The 22,007-nt window shown below is 37.0% G+C and overlaps 1 protein-coding gene and 1 pseudogene across 4 annotated transcripts in view; one reads left to right on the top strand and one right to left on the bottom strand.

Annotated features, from left to right (window-relative positions):
* Positions 1-1,398: 1,398 nt before the first annotated feature.
* Positions 1,399-3,872, bottom strand: LOC133091652 (small ribosomal subunit protein uS2-like; annotated as a pseudogene).
* Positions 3,873-4,188: 316 nt separating this feature from the next.
* PDE1A (phosphodiesterase 1A) overlaps positions 4,189-22,007 on the top strand; it is a 361,532-nt gene continuing 343,713 nt past the window's right edge. For all 4 annotated transcript variants that reach the window (XM_061185570.1, XM_061185584.1, XM_061185576.1 and 1 more), the window contains exons 1-2: positions 4,189-4,276; positions 4,551-4,661. In XM_061185570.1, coding sequence (XP_061041553.1) covers positions 4,561-4,661 — 101 coding nt within the window. In that variant the 5' untranslated portion in view covers positions 4,189-4,276; positions 4,551-4,560. The remainder of the gene's footprint in view (positions 4,277-4,550; positions 4,662-22,007) is intronic.

Raw genomic sequence — 22,007 nt, 5'->3', positions numbered from 1 at the left:
TAAAAAGATCATATAGTTCTCTAAGTCAAAGAACAGGGATTCAAACTCAGGTAGTCTGGATCCAGAGTTTATGCTGTATTATATTCTGTCATTAATAGATACTGAAAAATCATTCTATAAATTTTTGTTAACATTCCAATTTAATATTAGGTAATAAGAATAAAGGAACTACTTATTATAATAGAGATAATTTACCTGAATATAGAGTTAAAGCAACATAGATGGAACATCTGAGAGATGAGACATATTGATCAATTTTTGCCCTATACTCAGGACTATTTCTCAATTCCCCTCAGAACTAACATTGAATGTTTTGTTTTGGGAAGCGTATTTTAATTTCTTAGAATCCATTCTTGTTGTCTTATTTCTCTTTCTCATGTCAAAAATTTTTGGTTTAGTTTAATTTTATGAGTGCAACATTTCAAAATTTTCTCAATATTATTAATTAGAAAAAAAAGTTGTATGCTATTCCCTAAGTTCTACTCTGTTCTCTTTAATGTGATTTATTTTATTTTTTATTTTATTAATGTATCTTGCAGACATTAGTTATAAATTAGAAAAGAAAACTGCTTTGAATTCTCTACATTGACAGAAATAACTTTTTGATACTGCTTAAGGCTGAAGATTGTCTTGGCCAAGGATTTTAATAATAAGCTTTATGTAGCTTGTTCAAATTTTTATTTTATTTTATGAAACATATAATGCAATAATTAAGCATTTTTGTGTATTAAGTGTGTAATCAGTATACTGTGAGTTCTTAAATATCAATTCAATATATGATAGAAGGGACATACTGAAAGCAAAGGGCAAATGAGTTTTAATGAGGAGATAACATTCACCAACACACACTTAAGTAGAATAGACCTCATTCTTTACATGGCAATATTATTTGTAAGCTGGCCAATGTGAGGGCTTGAAATTTCATGGCATAATTAGAAAATCACTGTGGCCTCAAAGACTTTGGTATCTTGGCTCATAAAACAGTAGTGGTGGAGTACTTGCTTTTTATGGAGATTTTTTTCCCTGTGGTTTATCTTTGAGAACAGAATTCAGATGTTTGTTGACTATCTCATAACAACAAAGTCAGGTAAGAGATTATTAAGTGAATGTAGCTAGATTATCAATGAAGGCACAGTGAAGGTAAAACCAGTACTTTCAGAGCAAAGACTAACTTATTTCTGACAACTCTGGTAACTGCTCAAAAAAGTGAGGCTGTGATTGTGTAAAGCTGTCTGCTAGCTAAAGACATTAAATTCAGATGGAGTTCAGGAAACAGCTTGTTGGAGAGAGGAAAACTGAGGCTTCACTTGATTTAACCTCTTATTTTTTTTTTCTAGAAACGGTTTATTTTCTGTCAACCTTATTTCCGTTTTGTGTTTGAGTCTGTGGGAGAACAGCTTAAGCCCACTCAGTAGTTGTTCCTACCCATTCAGTGGCCAGAGCAGTGGGGGCCGCAGACAGTCCTCGCTGGAGGCTGAGGCTCGGTCTCCAGTGGGGAACTGCTGGGTGGGCACAGAGGGCACCTGCGCCTTCAGACCCGTCTGTGACCTCGGGTGCAGTAGCAGTGAGTTTGGGAGCTGGAGCAGGCCATTCACCCTGAAAGTCCCCCTCAGTCACAGCCTTTCCAGCAGCAGCGTGCTCTTCCTTTCCGTCTCTTCCGGAAGTGGAGATGGGGCTGATCTCCCAGGGGTGATCGCGGGAGATGGTGCCGCGCATGCGCAGAACATTCCGGGCCAGCGTCCACCACGTCAGAACCCCGAGTGGGCTCCCCTGTTGTTGTCCCGGGATTTTGGCAGTGTCCACAGGGCGCAGAGGAGAGTCTGTGTCGCACAGGGCGATGGTGGGCGGGTTCACATAAGAGCCTCTCTGAGAGGCCGGTGGTGAGCCCTGGGAACGGTAGCCGCCAGAAGCCGTGGCTCGTGAAAGGCTGCCTGGATCTGGTTAGTGAAGGTTCCAGCAGTGAGGTGGTCAGTAAAAGGAGTGGCCCTGGTGGCAGCAGAAAACTTCAGCACAGCTTGCTGGCCGGTATTCCTGGAGGATATGATGCTGGAATCAGCCGGTGTTCAACGGCAACAATGGCACAAGCTGCTGGAAGAAGCGTCTCCCCTGTTCTCCTCAGATTTATGAGGTAGATGCCATTTTGCTTTTGTAGATGATTGTTCCATTTGGAAATCAAGGTTGTTGTCCACTAAGTGGGTTCCAGCTGCAAGAAATTTGAGGACAGCCTCCTCCTTTATTTGCAGGACGTCAGAGACTCAGGGCATTGTGAAAATTTCCCTTTAAGTTACCACAGGAACCCAGAGGAGATATATGGATCCCTTTCCCTACGGATAGCATAGAAAAACTAACCTCTTCTAACTTGTAAATCAGAAGGCACTTTCTAGAAAATTTTGCAAAGATTTTTTTCTGCATTTGACCCTTGAACAACACAGGTTTGAACCTGTGTGGATCTGCTTATACATGGATTTTTTTCAATAGTAAATACTGTAGTACCACCTGGTCTGTGGTTGGTTGAATATGCTGACAGGGAAATGTGGATACTGAAGAATAGCGGATACTGGGGAACAATGTATATGGAGGGCTGACTGTGATTTATATGCAGATTTTCCACTGAGGGCTGGGTGGGCGCCTCTAGCTCCCGGGTTGTTAAAGGGTCAACTGTACATATTACAACTTTGACTAGATGCAGTCAGTGTTGTTTAGATAGACATAGTAACTTTATAGTGGAAGATTTCTTTTTTTAAAAGTTTATTTATTTATTTATTTAAAATTTATTTAAAATTTTTTTTGGCTGCGTTGGGTCTTCGTCGCTGCGCGCGGGCTTTCTCTCTGGTTGCTGCGAGCGGGGGCTACTCTTCGTTGAGGTGCGCAGGCTTCTCATTATAGTGGCTTCTCTTGTTGCGGAGCATGGGCTCCAGGCGCGTGGGCTTCAGTAGTTGTGGCACATGGGCTCAGTAGTTGTGGCACGCGAGCTCTAGAGCGCAGGCTCAGTAGTTGTGGCGCACGGGCTTAGTTGCTCCGCGGCATGTGGGATCTTCCCGGACCAGGGCTCAAACCCGTGCACCCTGCATTGGCAGGCAGATTCTTAACTACTGCACCACCAGGGAAGCCCCTGGAAGATTTCTTGTCAGTAAAATCATAGTGTTTATTTTAAAGGACTGGATTTAAATCTGAGGACTGTCTTTATTTCTCAATTGTCTCAACTGTTAATCGGGAATATTACCTACCTCATGGGCTTTTTGTAAGAATTTTAAAAAGTAATACTATTGGGTACTGGGAACAGTGTCTGACACATAGTGAGCACTCAATAAATATTAAATATTGTTACCTGTCTACTGTCTATGAATATCTCTACCTTAAACCTCAAGGTAACAGGCAAGCTTCTTGCAGGGAGGAATAAAACTACATTTGTGTCTCCAAACAAACAAGAGATATTGCTTTTAAGTATATTTTTCTTAGCAGCTTGCAGATAGCAATAGCTGTTATGAAGCTCATACTCAAGGTCTGTGCTTGTTTCAAAGAAAGCTCACCATGTGTTGGGAGCTTGGCAGATGACTCAGTTCTGATTCCTTTTATGTCCACTTTCTCTCATTTTTCTTCTAAAATGCACAAGCAGCACAGCATCAATTTCTCTCTTCTCCTCCATCTCCCTCTCTTCCCCCTCTCCTCCCCCCACACTCCTTTTCCTTCAACACACGCACACAAGCATACACACTAGTTTCATTTTATTTATTTTTTTAATCCCCAAAGGATTCACAGAGCAGTCTGTGTGCAGCTGCCGTGTTTTCCACTGGTTAAATTGGCAGTTACCTACTGTGTGGAGTTGCTAGGAGAAGGTGAATAAGCATGATTACAGCATCATCCTTGTACATATTTTTCAGTAACAACCTGTGGAGCTCTGTGGTCTGTCTTCTGTATGGCTCTTATGTTATTTTCTCATTGTTGTCATTAGTATTTGTTGAATTTATTGTTAGAGCCTGGTATATTTTTAACTCTTGGTTCCAAATCAATTAGGAGACAAAAACCTTGGCATTTAAAACAGCCACTTTTTTCTCAGGGCGGTGCTGCTGGTACTGGTTCCTACCATCTGTTTTCTTATTACATCCTGCCCTCCTTCCATTGGTAGAGAGGAATTCAGCTTCTTCTGGTGTGCTAAAGTCATTCACGTTTCTCTTGTGCATAACAGATCTCAGAAACTGTAGGAATTCTGATGTGCTTCAGTGCACAGAACAGTAACAAATGAGCTGCTTTGGGGGAGAGCTGGAGTGCTCAGTCGGTCAGTAGTACAGTAGAAGGCTCACATGTGTCGATTGTTTCTGTGAGGTCAGAGGATCTGTTTATACTGCTGTCTGCTTGAAGGGAGGTGATGTGGTGAGCAGTGGATATGCCTGTCAAAGTCAATAGCAATTCTGGCAGAAGCTGCCGTCCGCTCTGTAAATCTGCAGTGTTTTGATAGATAAGAGATGCTACTGTATAACTGTTTTAAGATTTGTAGTGGACTGAGGAATGCTTGTTCTAGCTGCTGAAACTGACTAACTATATTGCCCTAGGAGTATCATCATGGGGTCTACTGCTACAGAAACTGAAGAATTGGAAAACACCACTTTTAAGTTTCTCATAGGAGAACAGACTGAAAAAATGTGGCAACGCCTGAAAGGAATGTGAGTAAGCCCTTTGCTTGGTCTGTGTTTTTATCCACCTCTCTGACCAAAAAAAATTTTGACTATTAACATGATGAATTGTTGGTACTTTCTGACTTTGTGGATTAGTGTTTCCTTTAGAAAGATTTTCTTTAAAAAAAATAATAAAACGTGTCAGTCTTAGCTAACAACTTGCTTGAAGGATGTATAGTTTTTTTGCATAGGTATGTTTTATGTAAAGTAAGGTAACTCCCTGAGAATTCACTTCACTATTAGACTACATGGCTTCTTTTAGACATTCTGTATGTGTTACTTAGATATGTGGTTTAGATATGCAGAAAAGTAATTAGAAAAGCTGCTTGTCAGGGTACTTGCAGAAATAAAATTTCTCTCAGGTAAAAAGACAGATTACTACAAATACTTATTTCTTTGTGATTAGATTTTGAATAAAAAGGACAGGATTAATAAGATAATAAATAACTATACTCCATTGTGCTTATTCATTATGTCTTAATAATATTTTTTTTTAAGAAAAAAATGTTTATGTGGAAAAATTACTAGCAGCATACCAAACTTGCTTAAGAGTTTTGGCTTAAATTAACCAATTCACTTCTGAGAGTACAGAATAGCTCATGGTGTAAACTAGACTTTAGTAAGATGGGTCAAGAAGTGTGCTTATGTCAAGCATGAAATGTAAGTACCTGAGTCAAACTTTAACTGCAGTACTGTTTACCTTGCTGTTTAAACAGCATCTAGGTTTTTTTCTGTGTATGTAACTAATTCCTGTTTAGTGTTCCAGCACACTATATTTACATGCTTTATTTTAATTATGTCATAATTTTAAAATCAGATTTAATTTTTTAAAAATATGAAATATGAATATTTACAGGCCATTGCAATTGTTTAGTATATTTGCAGACTTCAAATGAAAATATGTTTGCTTTTCTATAATAATAGCTAAAGGAATCCTATACCATGAGAAACACAGGTTTTCTAGGATTTGTATTTCTAATGTTGTGTACACATGTTATTGTATAAAATGCAATATTTGAGTAAATTTAATGTTGCTGTTTATCAAAATCTATGATTTTTTTAAAAGAAAAATGATATCAAACTTTGTTAGGTAAAAATTCCTTCTACTTTCTTCCATTTGAATGTATTCAATGATGTTTATATAATTAGTGTTCTCTGTATATTTTCTTACACTTGAAGTAATACATGGCATTACAGTGCACTGGTTTAAGAGCACACTAATAATGCAAACAACGTTTACCAGAGAATAACTTTTAAAAAGGAAGCCATCTTTACATCATTTGAATGAATTAGAGAAATATGTTTACAAGATTCATTGAAGATTTAGAAATCACAGTTTTTTGGTTCTCTAGGGAAACAAATAATCCTATAAAAGCAAATAACAGCTTACAAAATTAATCAGCATAGATGAAAATTAAACATTGGCAGTCATCAGCCGATTTGTATCCTAACCTAATGAGTGGATGAACATCTGTACCGGAAAAATTATATTTCATATTACAACCTATTTTAGATTTTCTTCCCTTTAGCAGGACAGGATGGTTTTGGTTTGTTTGTTTTGTTCAGTTTGTCTTTGTTCTATTTTTCTGCAGTTATTTGAATGTATGAAGATGTATGGTAGTGAGTGTATGCATATGTCTTTAAAAAATTTGAAAAGTGTATTTGTGTTTACCTAACATTTTACGGCAAAGTTATCCAACTTTCACACTATCAGTTGATCTCAAAGATCGACTGTCATATTTTTTCAGGAGAGGGTGATAGAGTCATTCAGCAGTAGAGCTTCATGGCGATATTCAACATGGATGTAGGATATAATTATATATGTACCTATATAAATTTTGAATTGTGTCTATATAGCACCACTGAATGACCACATAGAGACACTGAATGACCAAATTACTGATAACTAGGTTTTTTAAAATAATTATTGCTAAACTGATGGAAATGACTGAATGCTTTTGCATTAAAGCAAGAAAGAATTTTCATTTTGGTACTACTATTTTAACTTGTACTTGAAGACATTTCCAGTATTCTAGGTTCAGAATTGTCAAAACAAGAAGCTCTAAATCTAAAATCTGCATGACTAATGACAACCAAATTGTTTAATTATGGTCTTTTGTGTAGTCTAAATTCAAAGCAATGATATGAGGGACTCCCTATTCCATTGCTGAGATTGTCTTGCCTATTTAAAATGTTATATTGACTCAAACAGAATTTTAGCTTATCAAAATGTCTAGTGCTAGAATTCCACTTTTAAGTAATGGCAATTAAAATCATGTTACTCATGAAAGCTATCAAATAATTTTGCAAAAATTTTCTTAGTTTGGCAAAAAAGACTCAATGAAGGCCTTTAGATACTTGTTTAGAAAGTGATTTTTTGATCTTTAACTGCAAACTTTACAAATGCATTTATTTATTTCAACAAGATATTGAAATAAGTACATTTTTGAGATTAAATAAAAATAGAGACAAAGGTTAAAGTAAAATAAGATTTATTCCAGTATACCTTAAAAATGGAAAACATGAACCACTACAAGTAGATATTTACAGAAAATATTTTATAGGCACTTTCATATAACATTATATTTTAGAACACTTTTTTTCAGTCCATAGAAGTAATTTTTATATTTTGTAGCACATGTGAAAATGTTGGTAAACTAATTAAAATATCAATTCTTCTCTATCATTTTGTTGATATCTTTCATTGAACTCCTTTTAAATCTCCTTCATATGATATTTAATTGAGACAGCATATTCAGTAATGTGCTAAGAAATCTCTTATTCATTTGTGGGAACAAAGGTAAAACAGTTTTCTCTTCCCATTTCTGATGTAGACTTGTATGCTTTGTTCTATTAATTTTATAGTTACGGCTCTTTTCTTTAGCTTTCTTCAATCCATCTTCGACCACTAATTTGTCACTCAGTATGACAATTCAGATTCTACACAATGACTCACCATCTCTGATGGTAGAAATGTTAGCAAATGACTATGGCATCATGTCCTTCATAAACTACATTTAAAAAGAATCATATACTTGTCCATAAGTTACCAACCGTTTAGGATTTGAAAAACAGTTCCTGTTTCTTTTGCCATCTTGAAACCTGTTGAAATTTCTGGTTCAGAAGTTTCCTGTGACTCTGGGACCTATACTACTTCCTACATACTGAGAACATTTTTCTAACACTAGTCTTTGCAAAGATTGTTAAGTTTATTGATTTCCATGAAGAAAGTTGATTTGAAGATTTTATATTTGTTTTCATTTATACATAGTAGTTTTTTTCAATTTAAAAAGAATCTTTTTTTGTGTCATGATACTGGTTTTTGGTCTTTAAGAGTAAAAAGGGCTCTTCCACTGTGGATTTTTTAAAAAATCAAATATGTTTTAAAACATTGGCACTGCTCTTTCCCGTCAGTGCTACTGTTCTAAGAATTTGATCTAAGAGGTTACAGCATTTCCAGAAAACTGTGATCAAGTTAAGATTCCAGTGAAAACCACAAGGTGTTAGAGTAAAACTAAATCAGAGTGTTATCCTACTCAGTTTTTCAACAGAAAAGAGGAAAGTTTGAACTGCTCAAAGCCATAAACTATTGACAAAAAAGTGAGACTCACCACTCCATAGTACTTACTGCCAATACCTTCAGTTTTTATAGATGTAAGACTATGAGAATTTCACTGTTAGAACCTAACTTAATATATAATAATTGATTTTATATGTAGAGACACATATCTCTTTATCTCTCCTAATCCATACAAATATACAGATTTTAAGATCTGGAATTGTGAATGCAACAGTGGAAAGACTTAAACTTCTTTTCTCATTTTTTTCTCTTTGATTGGTGGTACACATGATCTTCAGTAGTAGAAGAATAAAATGTAGAGGAGCAGAAAGTGAAGGAGAAAGCAGGAACTGTATAATAACCCTATAACTAATTTCAATTAGCTGTTATTTTAGAGGGCAGTGTGTTGTACGGTTCTCTGATGAAGTAGCCCAAAACTTTATCACCAGGAAGATGTAGCAGAAATACATATTTAGAATAAAAATTGGCAGAAGGTAAAATGATAGGCGTTATTAGCACCATATTACCAACCTAGAATTATACTTTAGGATGGAACAACATTATAGATTAGAAGCAAATAAATCTGATCCTTTTACTCTCCTGCTTCAAACCTTTAAAGGCTTCTAGTGCCCTCCCTTCAAAGTTCAGCATCCATATATATAAAATAGATAACTAATAAGAACCTGCTGTATAAAAAAATAAATAAAATTCAAGAAAAACCCCACAAAGTTCAGCATCCTTCCCAGGTCTCACCATACCTGTTCAACTTTTGGAGCCTGCCCTCATGCCTCTTCCTCTGTGGCCCCCTCCCACCCAAACCCAGCGTTGCACAGAAGAAATGCTGCTTACTTCCCATCTGCCTTTGCTCATCTTTTTCTCTCTTCCAGAGGGAACCACTCCTTTCTCCTCTCTCAGTCAGAGTTGCTCTTGCTTCCCATGGGGATTTTAGAGATGTGTGGGGATGTTTCTGGTTGTTTCAGTGCCTGAGAGTGTTTCTGTATTCAGTGGGCAGCAAGGTCCAGGCATGATAACTGTCCTCCAGAGCTTAGGACATTCTCTTATCAGGAAGAATTGTCCTACTCAAAATTTTAATTGAGAGCCTATTAAGAAATGCTCGAAGATCTCTTCTTAAATTTCACTTGCAAAAGAAATCCTTCCTGACCTTCCATACTAGATTAGTTTCCTATATTTGGCTCGTTAAGTAACCTGGGCTTCCCTTTTCATAACAAAATCTACCTTCCCCACAAGCTACTGAGAAAAAGAGCTATGTTCACTGTGATTGCTTGTGGATCTCCAGCCCGTAGCATAATAACTGGCATATTGGACATAATGCAGGAAATACTGTTAAATCAATCCATCAATGAATAAAATTCTGAATCTTATAGTGGGTCTAACTACAAAATTAGAAGATCAGTCAGGCTGTCAATATAGGGCCTAAAGCCAGGTTGGAGGAGTGGCGATAGATTCATAGCTGGAATAGGGATAAAGAAGATGGAAGGAAATAATGTTTGCTTATCATCTACTAGTTGTCAGAACTTTCCAGTTATAACATATCTGTATTCTCATTTACTCTTTTCAATGATTTCAAGAGGTAAGTATCCTAAGTTAGTTAAACATCCAGTGTCTGATGGAAATTGGATTTAAACACAGATCAGCCTGGTTCTAAACCTCTTATTCATCTTGCTCCCAAAACAAAAAAAATACAAAAGAAGACATTCTCACAATGGTTACCTAGAAAGATCACCAGAAAAGGATCTAGAGTGGTGCTTCTTAAAACTTAGTCCATGAGCCTTATGGTAGGCAGACTAATTGACCCCAAGAGATGTCCATGTCCTAATCCCCAGAACCTGTGAAAATGTTACCTTATATGTCAAAGGGGAATTAAGGAGGCAGACGGAGTTAAGGTTGCTAACCAGCTGACCTTAAACTATGCAGATTTGTCTAGATTATCCAGATGGGCCCATGTAATCACAAGCGTTCTTAAAAATGGAAGAAGGAGGCAGAAGGAGGTCATAGTGCCATGATGTGAGAAGGACTCAACTTGTCTTTGCCAACATCAAAGGTGGAGGAAACAGGCTATAAGCCAAGGAATGTGGGAACCTCTAGAAGCTTGAAAAGGAAAGAAAACAGAAGCTCTCTCCAGAGCCCCTAAAAAGAATGTATCCCTACCAACACCTTGATTTTAGCTCAGTGAAACTTGCATCAAATTTCTGACCCATGGAACTGAAGATAATACATTTGCGTTGTTTCAAGCTACTCAGTTTGTGGTACATTTGTTGCAGTAGCAATAAGAAACTAATACATTTCTCCTGTAACAGAATAGTAGAGTATTTAACCAACATGACCACTCCTATCCTCTCCCAACACACACATACACTCTCACTCACACCCACATACACACACACAGACACAGACATGATGCCTAGATGTGGGGCCCAGCCTAGGTCCCTCTGTGGCACACTGGAGTTAGATACTCATTATCCTTAGCTATTAAATAACTCACTGTCCTCCATCTAACACTGGATACATGCCCAGAACCCCAGTTTTCTTACCAAGCTCTGATATTGAAAATATATAGTGGATTCATTTCAAATGTCAAAGAATGTTTATGCTATCTTTCTTGGAAATTGCTGATAAATCTCAGTCTCTGTTCTCATATGGATGTGTATGTGACTCTTTTGATGGCTTAATAAGGCAAATCAATTTTTAAAAAATCAGTTTTTTAGTCATAAAACTGATTTGAAGAAAAGCATCTCAAGAAGCCTATATTGGTATACAGATATAATATTAATATAAATCTCAGTTCTTGCATAACATTATGTTATGCTTTCTAGAATGGACATTGTTGAGATGAAATACCTTAGAGATGAAGAAATTTAACTCGGAAACAGTCAGATATTTTCTAATACCATCTATCATTTAACTGAGTGACTGTGGAAAAGTTATTAGCTTTTCTGTGAAATCCAATTATTTCATTCGTTATTCATTCAATCATACTTACTGATTGTGTAGTATGTCAGGTACTATTTTAGGCACAGGAACTTGCATTCTAGAGGAAACAAATGACCAAAAAGTAAATTACAAAAAGTAAGTTAAAATGGAGTAAGAAGTGACCTGAAAAAAATGTACTAGGTCATGTGATCAAGAGTCACTTGGAGAAGGTATTTTGGCTAGTCAGGGATGACTTCTCTCAGGAGCTGAGACAGACAAAAATTGATACCTATCTCATTAGATCTTGGGATGAGAGAGAGGTTAAGGAATGTCACATAATCTTTGCCCAAGTTCAGAATTAAGTGAAGGACAGATATAAGAGTCCAGTAGATGGAAATAAAATGTCAGCTTTATTGAAAGACTAAATTTGTAATGGAGAGTAAGGTTTTTGGTTTGCAGCTAAATAAGCCAAAACATCTCTGAATTCAACTTACTCCCCAAAACTGTAGACTTCCCCAAACAGGGACAAAGTCTCTTCTCCTAAAGGTACCTCATAACCTCTGGTAGATGAGGTATGCTTTCTACAAGTAGAATATCCCTTCCACGCCCCTTGAAAAGGACAGCTTACATCCGAAGTCTAATTCCTTCTCCACAATTCACCAACCAAATGTTGCTTCTCCTCCTCTGTGAAAGAATGTGAGAAGTGGCAAAGAGAGGCCTGGAAGGCTTTTCCAATGGAAGGTCCTTCCACTTAGAAGGAAGCACTAGGATCTGGGAATCTGGATGTTGCCAGAGTCAAGATAGTGAAAATTAAATAAAATAATGTATATAAGAAATATAACTGAGTACCTGGCACACAGTAAGCTCTTAAAACATTGTAATTATTAATATTCCCATAATCTTGTCCATTCTTATGTGTATTCCAACTCTACTGTTTAACAGCTATATGGTAAGTTGATTCATTTTTCAATGTCTTGGTTTCTTAACTGAAAGTGGGAATAATATCCTTACCAATCTCTTAGGTGTTGGGAATATTAAATGAATTAATGCTTATAAACTGCTAAGAACAGTGTCTAGAATTCAAGTAATGCTAGCAGTATCATTATTATTACTGATAATACATGCAGAAGCAGAATTCTATTTTTTTTTTCAGGTAATTTTCTTAGAATCAGTAGACAGAGCAGGATTGTCAAGATGAGAAAAGAAGGCTTTCTTTTAGCTCAGTGGAAGTGGTCTCACCAAAATCCCCAGGTTTCTATTTACCAGAACAGTTATACTCAAGGATTTACCTTTCCCTGAGGCAAGAGTGTGTTACGTGGGAAGAGAGAGCTGAGGAAGAGAAGTGGGCTGGCCTTGAGAGTTTCACTGATAGAAGAATTGCCTTGATGGATTCAGTGTCTTTTGTTCAGCGTCTTGTAGTGGTCTTAGAATGGATTTTAGGTCTCTGTAATCATGTATGACCTAGGGCTAATCTAATTTCCTGAGTCACTCGGGCTTGAAAATCATTTGTTAGGTTTTTTCTTATCCCTGTCTAGGTCGGGTTCATAAGAGAGTTGATTTCCAAGTAATTATTGTCATGTGCCATGGTCATTCCTTTTGTCAATTCATTATAGAAAATACCAAATCACCATTATGTTATTAGATTTTGTCCTTTATTCTAACATATTTCAGTCAGTTAATCAAATGTAAATATTTGAGCAAGTCTGATTCCCATCCGAAAGGACTGTTGTGTAAGCCATTTGGATATGAAAGGAACTGTTCATTAGCATCATTAAACAGATGATAGTGTTAAGGGCTTATGAGAATCCTAGTATTTCACATACCTGATCTGAACAAGTATTGGGCACGAATAACTATTTATTGTTAAGAAAGGACATAAAAATTATAACAGGTTATTAGAGGCATATAAATGAAACATTTTGACTCTTTTGGTTCCTCCTTTAAGCTACAATTTCTTGAGGTTGTTTAAAGAGATTATATTCTATTTAATACCTTATAAAATATTTAAAAACAAATTTTTATTAAATAGGCCCAGAAAATGCTCAAAGCAAATAATTTCTGGTAGGTAAAATTTTGATATTTGTAGCTATTCAAGTAAGTTTATAAAGAGTCATGAAAGAGTAGTAAAATCTCTTAAGCACCAGTGTCTACAGGGCGGCAAAACAGAGGTCAACCTGAATTAAACTCTGCATAATCATGGAGAATCAAAGGATTCTTGGAATTTTGTACATGAATCAGGTCCTTGATAACTTAGAAGAAAATCACAGTAGACTTCTTATCAGCAAAGCAACAGTATGATGACTCTGGTCCACTTAAAACTGGACTTTCTAAGACTTGGTTAAAAATAAACAGCATTTGGAGCAAGCTAAGAAAAAAATGAATGACTTGGGCATCAATCATGTTTTTGATTAGCTTAAGCTATTTAAAACCACCTTATAATTGCATAGTAGTAATCACACTTTTTAATTCTTTTATGCCTTATTCTTTCTAAAATATTTTTCTTTTGATGTGTATGGTTCAGCATAATTATCCTGTTTTTCTGATGAGAAAACTGAGCCCCAAAGACATTAAATATCTTGACTAATGTTCCCCTATTAGTAGGGGGAGAGCCAGATTCCTAGGCCCATACCTATTCCCTTGAACACTGACTTAGATAATTCTATTTAACACTCGAGACTCACTATAAAACCTGACATTTCAGGAGTTAAAAACTGCTCTCTTATTTTGATGTTTCCACAATTCTGCCATCTGTTTGCCTAATTCTGCATACTCAAAGATGAATACTAAGGGGAGTTATCTCTTGGCATATGCTTTAGATGTCAGAAACTCCCTAGTTTTATTTCTCTCCTTTTCTAGGGCGTGCATTACCATTACCCCTTTAATTAATTTATTTAAACAATGATCCTAGCTAGAATTTGCAAAGGAATTTGACTTTTCCTAAACTCTCTTGCCCCTTTAGAGTTTGGACACTTACAAAATTATTCTAATTTATTTGGCCTTTAGTATGCCAAACAACAGAGAAAAATAACGCTGCACAGTAGAAATGTCTGGATGTCTGTCCCTGAAGATTTTTATTTACCAATGAGAATAAAGCCAGGAGTTTTAATGATTAAAACAAGGTATTTTATTCTTGCTGTGCTTTCTCTTCTTTTCATGTTATAACAGATTTTAAGCATATGATAAGGTTCTTTTTTAAAGTAAAGTGAGCATTTCTCCTTTTGTTTATTTTAGAAAAATCATCCAGATGGAGTTTATTCTACTTTATTGCCAGCAGAGAATATAAACTCCTTAAAGGCGTGCAGTATTTTCCTCATCATTTCTTAGTCTGTATTTGGAAATGGTTACTAGATGGGTTAAGGAGCTCTTTTGAACTCTAAGAACTCTCAAAATCTTCAGTACCTCCTACTGGTCCCAATATGAAAAAGTGTCTTTATATGTGTGACCCTCTTGATATTTCATCCCCTAGCAAATCTCTGCTTTAATATCTCAAGTTTTCCAAGGAGCCCTCTATTTTCCAGAAATTCTTTTATGCTGTTGTTTACTGTTACAGCATGGTCCAATTTGTTCATGACTTCCTGCATCCACTCTTGTATAATCCCTCCCATACTGACTCTGAGCTTGGCCAGAATGTTGGCTAACTTGCTTTGGCCAATGGGATGTTAGCAAATGTGACACAAGCAAAGGCTTGCGAAGGGCTTATGTATTGGGGTTTACTCTCTCCTGCTGCTCTTTGGAACCCCCGTACCAGTACTGAAAGAAGCCTGGTTAAGCCTACTGGAGGATGAGAATGTGGAGCAGATATAAACCATTCCAGCTGAGGCCCCTCTAGACCACCCAGACCATCAGCCACCAGACATGTGAGTGAGGTCATCCTGGATTATCCAGCTTCCTCAAAATCATGACAAAATAGTAAATGTTTATTGTTTTCGGCTACTGAGTTGCAAGATGGTTTGTTACACACAAAAAAATGCCAACTGATATAAGCTCTTAGCCTCTAAATTTTTCATATAGTTCTTCTCTGGCTTCCACAGTTTTTTCCCATTAACACTCTTCTTCTCTCCCTCATCATCTCCTATCATTTATTTCTTTTACCCAATCAAAAATTAGGAAATATTTCAAAGATTATAAAAATAAAAACTGAGGTCCCTATTTTCAGAAAGTCAGTCCAATAAAATTCTCTTGCACATTATTTCCACAAGTAATATCAATGGTACATACCCACTTACAGTATTTCTTGCAAAACATGATCACTCAGTAGCCTGAGTGTATATTGAAGTTGTGTTGCTCTTGGGTTTCTTTAAACAAATATAATTTTCCACCAAATAGAAGAGAAACATAGAATAAGGCAGGGGAACTGCACAGTTTCATAAGAGAAGATGGTTCGTATCCTGTTACCCTGGCAACAGGCACTGGGAAGGCCAGGGCTCCCCACACATCCTGTTGCCCTGACAACAGGTCAGGCAGGGCATGGGAAGGCCCAGTTTCCACTCTTCTAGGCCTTTTCTTTTCAACCACAAAGAAAAAGGAGAAAGGGATTTTGCATCTTGTCCCTCCCCACCTACATATTTCTTCTATTATCTGAATCACTCCAGTATAAGATTATCTTTTAAGATGTAGGAGAGGGTAAGAAAATAGTGATCTCAATTTTTACATTCATAAGCTCTGAAACATTTGCTAATTTTTTTTTTTTTTAAAACATCTTTATTGAAGTATAATTGCTTTACAATGGTGTGTTAGCTTCTGCTTTATAACAAAGTGAATCAGTTATACATATACATATGTTCCCATATCTCTTCCCTCTTGCATCTCCCTCCCTCCCACCCTCCCTATCCCACCCCTCTAGGTGGTCACAAAGCACCGAGCTGATCTCCCTGTGCTATGCGGCTGCTTCCCACTAGCTATCTATTTTACATTTGGTAGTGTATATATGTCCATGACACTCTCTCACCCTGTCACATCTCACCCCTCCCCCTCCCCATATCCTCAAGTCCATTCTCTAGTACATTTGCTAATTTTTGATTGGGTCAAAGGAGTAAATGATAGGAAAAAAAGAAGAGGGAGGAAATCAAAGTAGTAGAGAGAATAAATTGTGGAAACCAGATCAGTAGTATACAAATAATGTAGCAGTAAAGGCTTTAAATTCTATAAAACAGAAGTCTTCAACTTCTGTAAACCAGATTCTTTTTTTTTTTTTTTTTTTTTTGTAAACCAGATTCTTATTGGTGAAGAGAAAAGTGGTAAAATCTTCTCTCAAAAAACAGGAAAAGGGATTTGTGGAGAAAAGATTTTGAATTTAAATTCAGTGAAAAAGGAACTGTAAGCTGGTGAAGAGGAAGTATCTTTGGAAGACTATAACCAAGTTAAAATTGAATTTCTAGAAGACCACGTGGGAAAGTTGGAGCCTAATCAGAATATCACTAGAATCCATGAAAAAACACTCAAGACTGTATGAGACTAGATAAGGTGACCCTTCTAGGTACTCTAATTGCACTTCATGTATTATTATTATTATTGTCCATTTAATTTTCTGCCTTCTAGGTAACCTTCTTACTTCCCTAGAGGTAACAAGAGGGGAGAGGTAGCATCCATTTGCCATTTGTTTAGTATTGTATCCTCAGTGCCTAGAATAGTACACTGCATAAAGTAAGAACTTAAAACTGTCTCACTATAAAGCCAGTAATTAGGCAATGTGTAACAACTTTACATTTGAGTGGTACAGCTAGTAAAGCTATATAATTCAGCAGCAACATTAATTCAGGTTGGAAGGTCAAGAAGGTTTTATGGACCAGTAGAGATTATTGGGGATGTGACTATATGACAGACAAAACAAAAAACAAAAGATAAGCCTTGTAATATGGAACTTAGAATCTCAGAGGATGGTTGTGAGGGATAAAATAATGCAGTCAAAGTGCCCAAACCCTGTGTCTGGCACAAAATAAGTATCTGCAATTGTAAATTAGTTTTGTGGCACAACTATGTGTAAGACAGTGTGTTTGTTTTTGCCCATTCCTCTGCCAAATATAGACTGAGATAAAAGTTGACCCTAATAACTGTCTGATGGGTAGAGGCAGAGGAGATTCAACATTGAGTGAGCTTCCTACTCCAAAATTCTAATTTCTTAAGTTCTATACCAATCGTATCCTAGGAAAACTCAAATTTGTTTCGTTATGTAGTTGAATAGTTGGGATTATATTGAGAACATCTTTCAGTGATTAGTGAGTATTCTGTGTTCACATGACCTTGTGGCCCAGAACTCTTGGTGAGTGAAGATCGCTGTGTATCCTGTGAGAGTTAGTTACCTGCTGAAGCTTCCAAAATGTAATGAGTCAGACAAATGGAGATAAGCTGACCAAACTTGTAGGAGATCAGGTTAAACACTTTATATTATCTTCTGGGCTGCAGGTATTTGTCTGCTACTGAGTTGAAGAAGACTAGCTAATCCTTTCTTTGTACAGTTCCTCAAAGAGAAACTTTGCAAGGTAGTCTTGAAATGTCACAATGTGACTTAGCAATTTTAACAGTTTTTGAGGTTTATTTTTACCAGACATTCAAGTCCAAGGTGTGTGACATGGCTTGAACTAAAGTCATAATTTTCAAGCTGTCATTTAATATTTGTGTTCTTTGACTTCATCCTTCATGTGAATCATATTTCAATGCAGGATAAATATTTGCAAAAACTGTATCAAAATGTGTATCAAAAGATGCCTCTAAGAGTGAACCTGTCTACCATTAATGGAGTAATGAATTAAGGAGCGATCACGTATACTTCATGACTGAGAATATTCCAAAATGAAATTCACAACCAAACTATTAACATACAGTTTAAAGGATTAAAGTATACCTGGCATTAGTCCCCAAATGACTTCATTATATATACTTTCCTTCTGTTTTACATAAGGCATTATAACAAATTTTTTGATTCATAACCAAAATTGTTTTAGTTTTCTAAATAAAAAATGATCAAATACAATGCTAAAAATTATTTTGTTTACCATTATTCTGATATTTCTTTGATTTATGTCTATAATAAATTAGCATAACATCCATGTTCTGTTGTTAGACAAGTTGGTTGATCCACTGATAGCTATAGCACGTGGAGAATAAGAAATAACATGGAATCACTTTAGAGCATTTTGGAATTGGAAACATGTTGCCAAGTAATCTTAGTTCCCTAGAAAGAGGAAATGTTTAAGTTCAGAAATAAGGAATTAAGAAAATCCTCTCCCTGATAAACTCAAATTGTTTTGTTAAGTGTATGTCTTATGGGTATGAAAGTCAACACTAATTTACACAGTGTGAGTCAAACTATGGTAATCTTAGTCATAGATTAGAACTATATTAAGAATGGGAGTCATTAAGAAATAAAGTTGTAGCTTAAATTCGTCAGGACTGTACTGACACTTGTAAAAATATTGAGGTGCTTTGGAAAGTAGGACTAGCATTATTTCATTAACCCAATTCAGCTGACTTGTTAATATAATTTAATTTATTTATTCATTCAATGACTATTCATCATGGGGCACACAGAGAGTTCCAGCATCATTCTAGGCACCAGGGATACAATGATAAACAATACAGTCATGACCTCTATCTTCATGGAATTACATTTTGATAGTGAGGATGGATGATAGACAAGCAAACAAAAAATATGCAATGTAATTTGAACAAAAGCAAATAGAATAAGATGGCAATGTGTCTGGGAGGTTCAGATGTGGCTATTTAGAAGAGCGGTCAGGGAAGGGCTTCCATGACAGTGACTCATGAAGAGGGACCTTAATGAAGTGAGGAGTTAGCTATGCCAAGACCTGAAGTAATGGCATCCCAGACAGAGGGAACCAAGGGCACAGCCCCCAAGGCAGGATGCATGTGGCGTGTTTGAGGAAAAATAACAAGACCAGGAGGCCTGGATCACAGCAGGTGAGGGAAAGAGTGAAAGAATTGTGTGTGGAGAGAAAGGCAGAAGCCAGATCATCTAAGACCCAACAGGTCATGATAAGAAATTAGGATTTTATTCTGAGCCTGGTAGAGAGCTCTTGCAGCTTTGAAGAAGTGAAGTGGAGTGTTAAGACTTAGGTTTTAAGAGGAATTCTCTGGTCATTTTGTGGAAAATAACACTGAGGAGGGGGAAGGCAGGGAAGAACAAGATTGGAAATAGGAGGATATGTTAAGAGGTTATGGCAGTTGTCCAGTTGGAGAATTGGTAGCTTTGGTGACACTGGTACTTATGGAATTGGTAAGAAGTATTCAGATTTAGGACATATTTAAAATTCAAACTGGTAAGACTCATGATGAATTGGATGTGTGAGTGTAAGGTTTGAAAAGAATGAGATATAATGCCTTATTTTGTGCGTGTGTGTATGTGTGATCCTGAACAACTGGGTCTATGGTCCCTTGTCTGAAATCCTTGGGCCCAAATGTGACCTGAATTCATAACTTTTCAGATTTTAAAAATGTAGTAAGGTGCCTATTCCAAAAATTACTAAATATTCCCAGTGGGATCTAGGGTACCTCCCAATGAATATTTCTGCAACAAAACATGTAAATATTCACTTAATAAAGACAAAAATGGTCTGTATTCAGTTCAGGTTTTGGTGCCAAATGAGTTCAGGTCAGATCAGATTTTACTGCCAAATGAAAATGTCTGGTTTTTAGAGCCTTAGGATTTTCATAGCTGTGGATAAGGGATTATTAACCTGTTCCATTTCCTGAAATGGGGAAGTTGGTGGTGAAAACAAAAAGCTCTTTTGGATCCATGAATTTTGAGATGCCTATTAGGCACTCAAGTGGTCTTACAAATAAATAAATAGCTGGACAAATGAGAAGTCAAGGCTGAAAATATAAATTTGGGAGTCATCAATATATGCATATATTTAAAGGCGCTAAATGAGATCTTCTAGGGAGTTAAAATTGGTATAAATGAGAAGAGAATCAAGGGTTGAGCCCTCAGCCACCCCAATATTTAAAGGTTGGGAGAGAAGACAGTAAAGGAGACTGAGGAGTAGCCATTACGCCATGGCATCTTGGAAGCCAAGGGAAGTCTATTTTTTAAGAAAGTCAGGGGGCTTCCGTGGTGGCGCAGTGGTTGAGAATCTGCCTGCCAATACAGGGGACACGGGTTCGAGCCCTGGTCTGGGAGGATCCCACATGCCGCGGAGCAACTGGGCCCGTGAGCCACAATTACTGAGTCTGCGCGTCTGGAGCCTGCGCTCCGCAACAAGAGAGGCCACGATAATGAGAGGCCCGCGCACCGCGATGAAGAGTGGCCCCCGCTTGCCACAACTAGAGAAAGCCCTCGCACAGAAACGAAGACCCAACACAGCCATAAATCAATAAAAATAAATAAATTAAAAAAAAAAAAAAGAAAGTGTCAAATGTCAAATGTTGCTAAGAGGTCATGTAACATGAACTGTGCCTTGACTATTGGTTTTTGCATTGTAGAGATCTTTGGTAATCTTGGCAAAACACTTTTAGTGAAGTGGTGGGACAAAATCCTAACAGGACTGGGTAGAAGAGAAGACGAGGTGGAGAAGTGGGGGCAGCATGAACAGTTAACTCTTTAAAGAATTTTCTATAAAGGCGATCATACAGGTAGGGTGATAGCTAGAGGGGGGGTTAAGGGTAAAGGAGTTTATGAAATGTAGAAGATATTATTAGAAGATTATGATGGGAATGATGTTAGAAATGATTTTGTAGAGAGTGAGAAATCAATGGAGAGAGAGAGATCTCCAGCCCCTTGAGTAGGTGAGAGGTAAGGATTGCTTAAGTGCAGAGATTGGATCTAGGAGCAAGCATGGCTCATCCATGGCAACAGGAGGGAAGGCAATGTTTGGGAACATTTGCAAGTAGGTAGGTGTAAACATGGTGATGGTCCTCTCTGTTTACTTTATTTCCTCAGTGAAATGAAATAAGAGGCTATTTGCAGAGACTGAGAAGGGGAGAGAGGGAGTGGAGATCTTAGGGGAACATATGAAACAATCACCTCAGAAAGCAGCGTGACTAAGGTGGAATTGACAGGCAGTGCTGAGCATCCACTTCAATGGTATATCTAAAGTGAGATCAGTCTGCATCCCTGTATCATTTTTTGCCCCGCTACATTCAGTTTAGCTGCTTCCATGCAGGGTCAGAGCAGATGCAGAACTGGGTTTACAGATTTCTTATTTTGTCAGAAAATGTAAATGCAATGGATGAAGAAGGGGAAGCTGGTTTTGAGGGCCTCTTCAAGGTTAAAGGTAAGGGGAGAGATGAGGGCATGGGGAGAATGCTGGCCAGTGAAAAAGTGGATAAGGTCAGAAGATTGGATGTAGAGAAAGGGATAATGAATTTCTGGAATGAGATGCTAGGATCAGTGAACTTTTTCTCTTCTCAAAAACACAAAATGATATAATAAACACATATTATGTGTAGACAAGCCTATACAAGAAATACAATTTATGAAATGAATCTATGGTAGGTAATTTTATTTTCCCCCCTTTTACAGAAGTCTGCTGTGATTTCCTTTACATTTTGTTACTAGGCTTTCTCTTCAAAACAGAAGAGGCTGTTAGGAGTGTGGCCATTCCTGCAAAGAAAACAAAGCTGGCAGATCTAATTTTAGGTTGCTTTTCCTTGACAACAGCCTTTTAAATATTGCTTATACAACAGTAAAAATTGGCTCCACAAATTAATGAGACTGCATTTGGTCAAGGAAGTTCAATTCCGTTTTACACTTGAACTTTTCACAGTGTCATGAGAACACATAATAGGGCTTTCTCTTCAGCTTGCTTCAGTGACTGAAGTTTTACTGTTTATGGTGTTCTTGGTGGTGGATGACAAGTTTCAATATATGTGTTAGTAAAACAGGCCAA

Source organism: Eubalaena glacialis, chromosome 1 (genome assembly GCF_028564815.1).
Source record: "Eubalaena glacialis isolate mEubGla1 chromosome 1, mEubGla1.1.hap2.+ XY, whole genome shotgun sequence".
In the NCBI taxonomy this organism is placed as follows: domain Eukaryota; kingdom Metazoa; phylum Chordata; class Mammalia; order Artiodactyla; family Balaenidae; genus Eubalaena; species Eubalaena glacialis.
The sequence above is the reverse complement of the archived record's forward strand: the minus strand, read 5'-3'. Positions and strand labels throughout refer to the sequence as shown.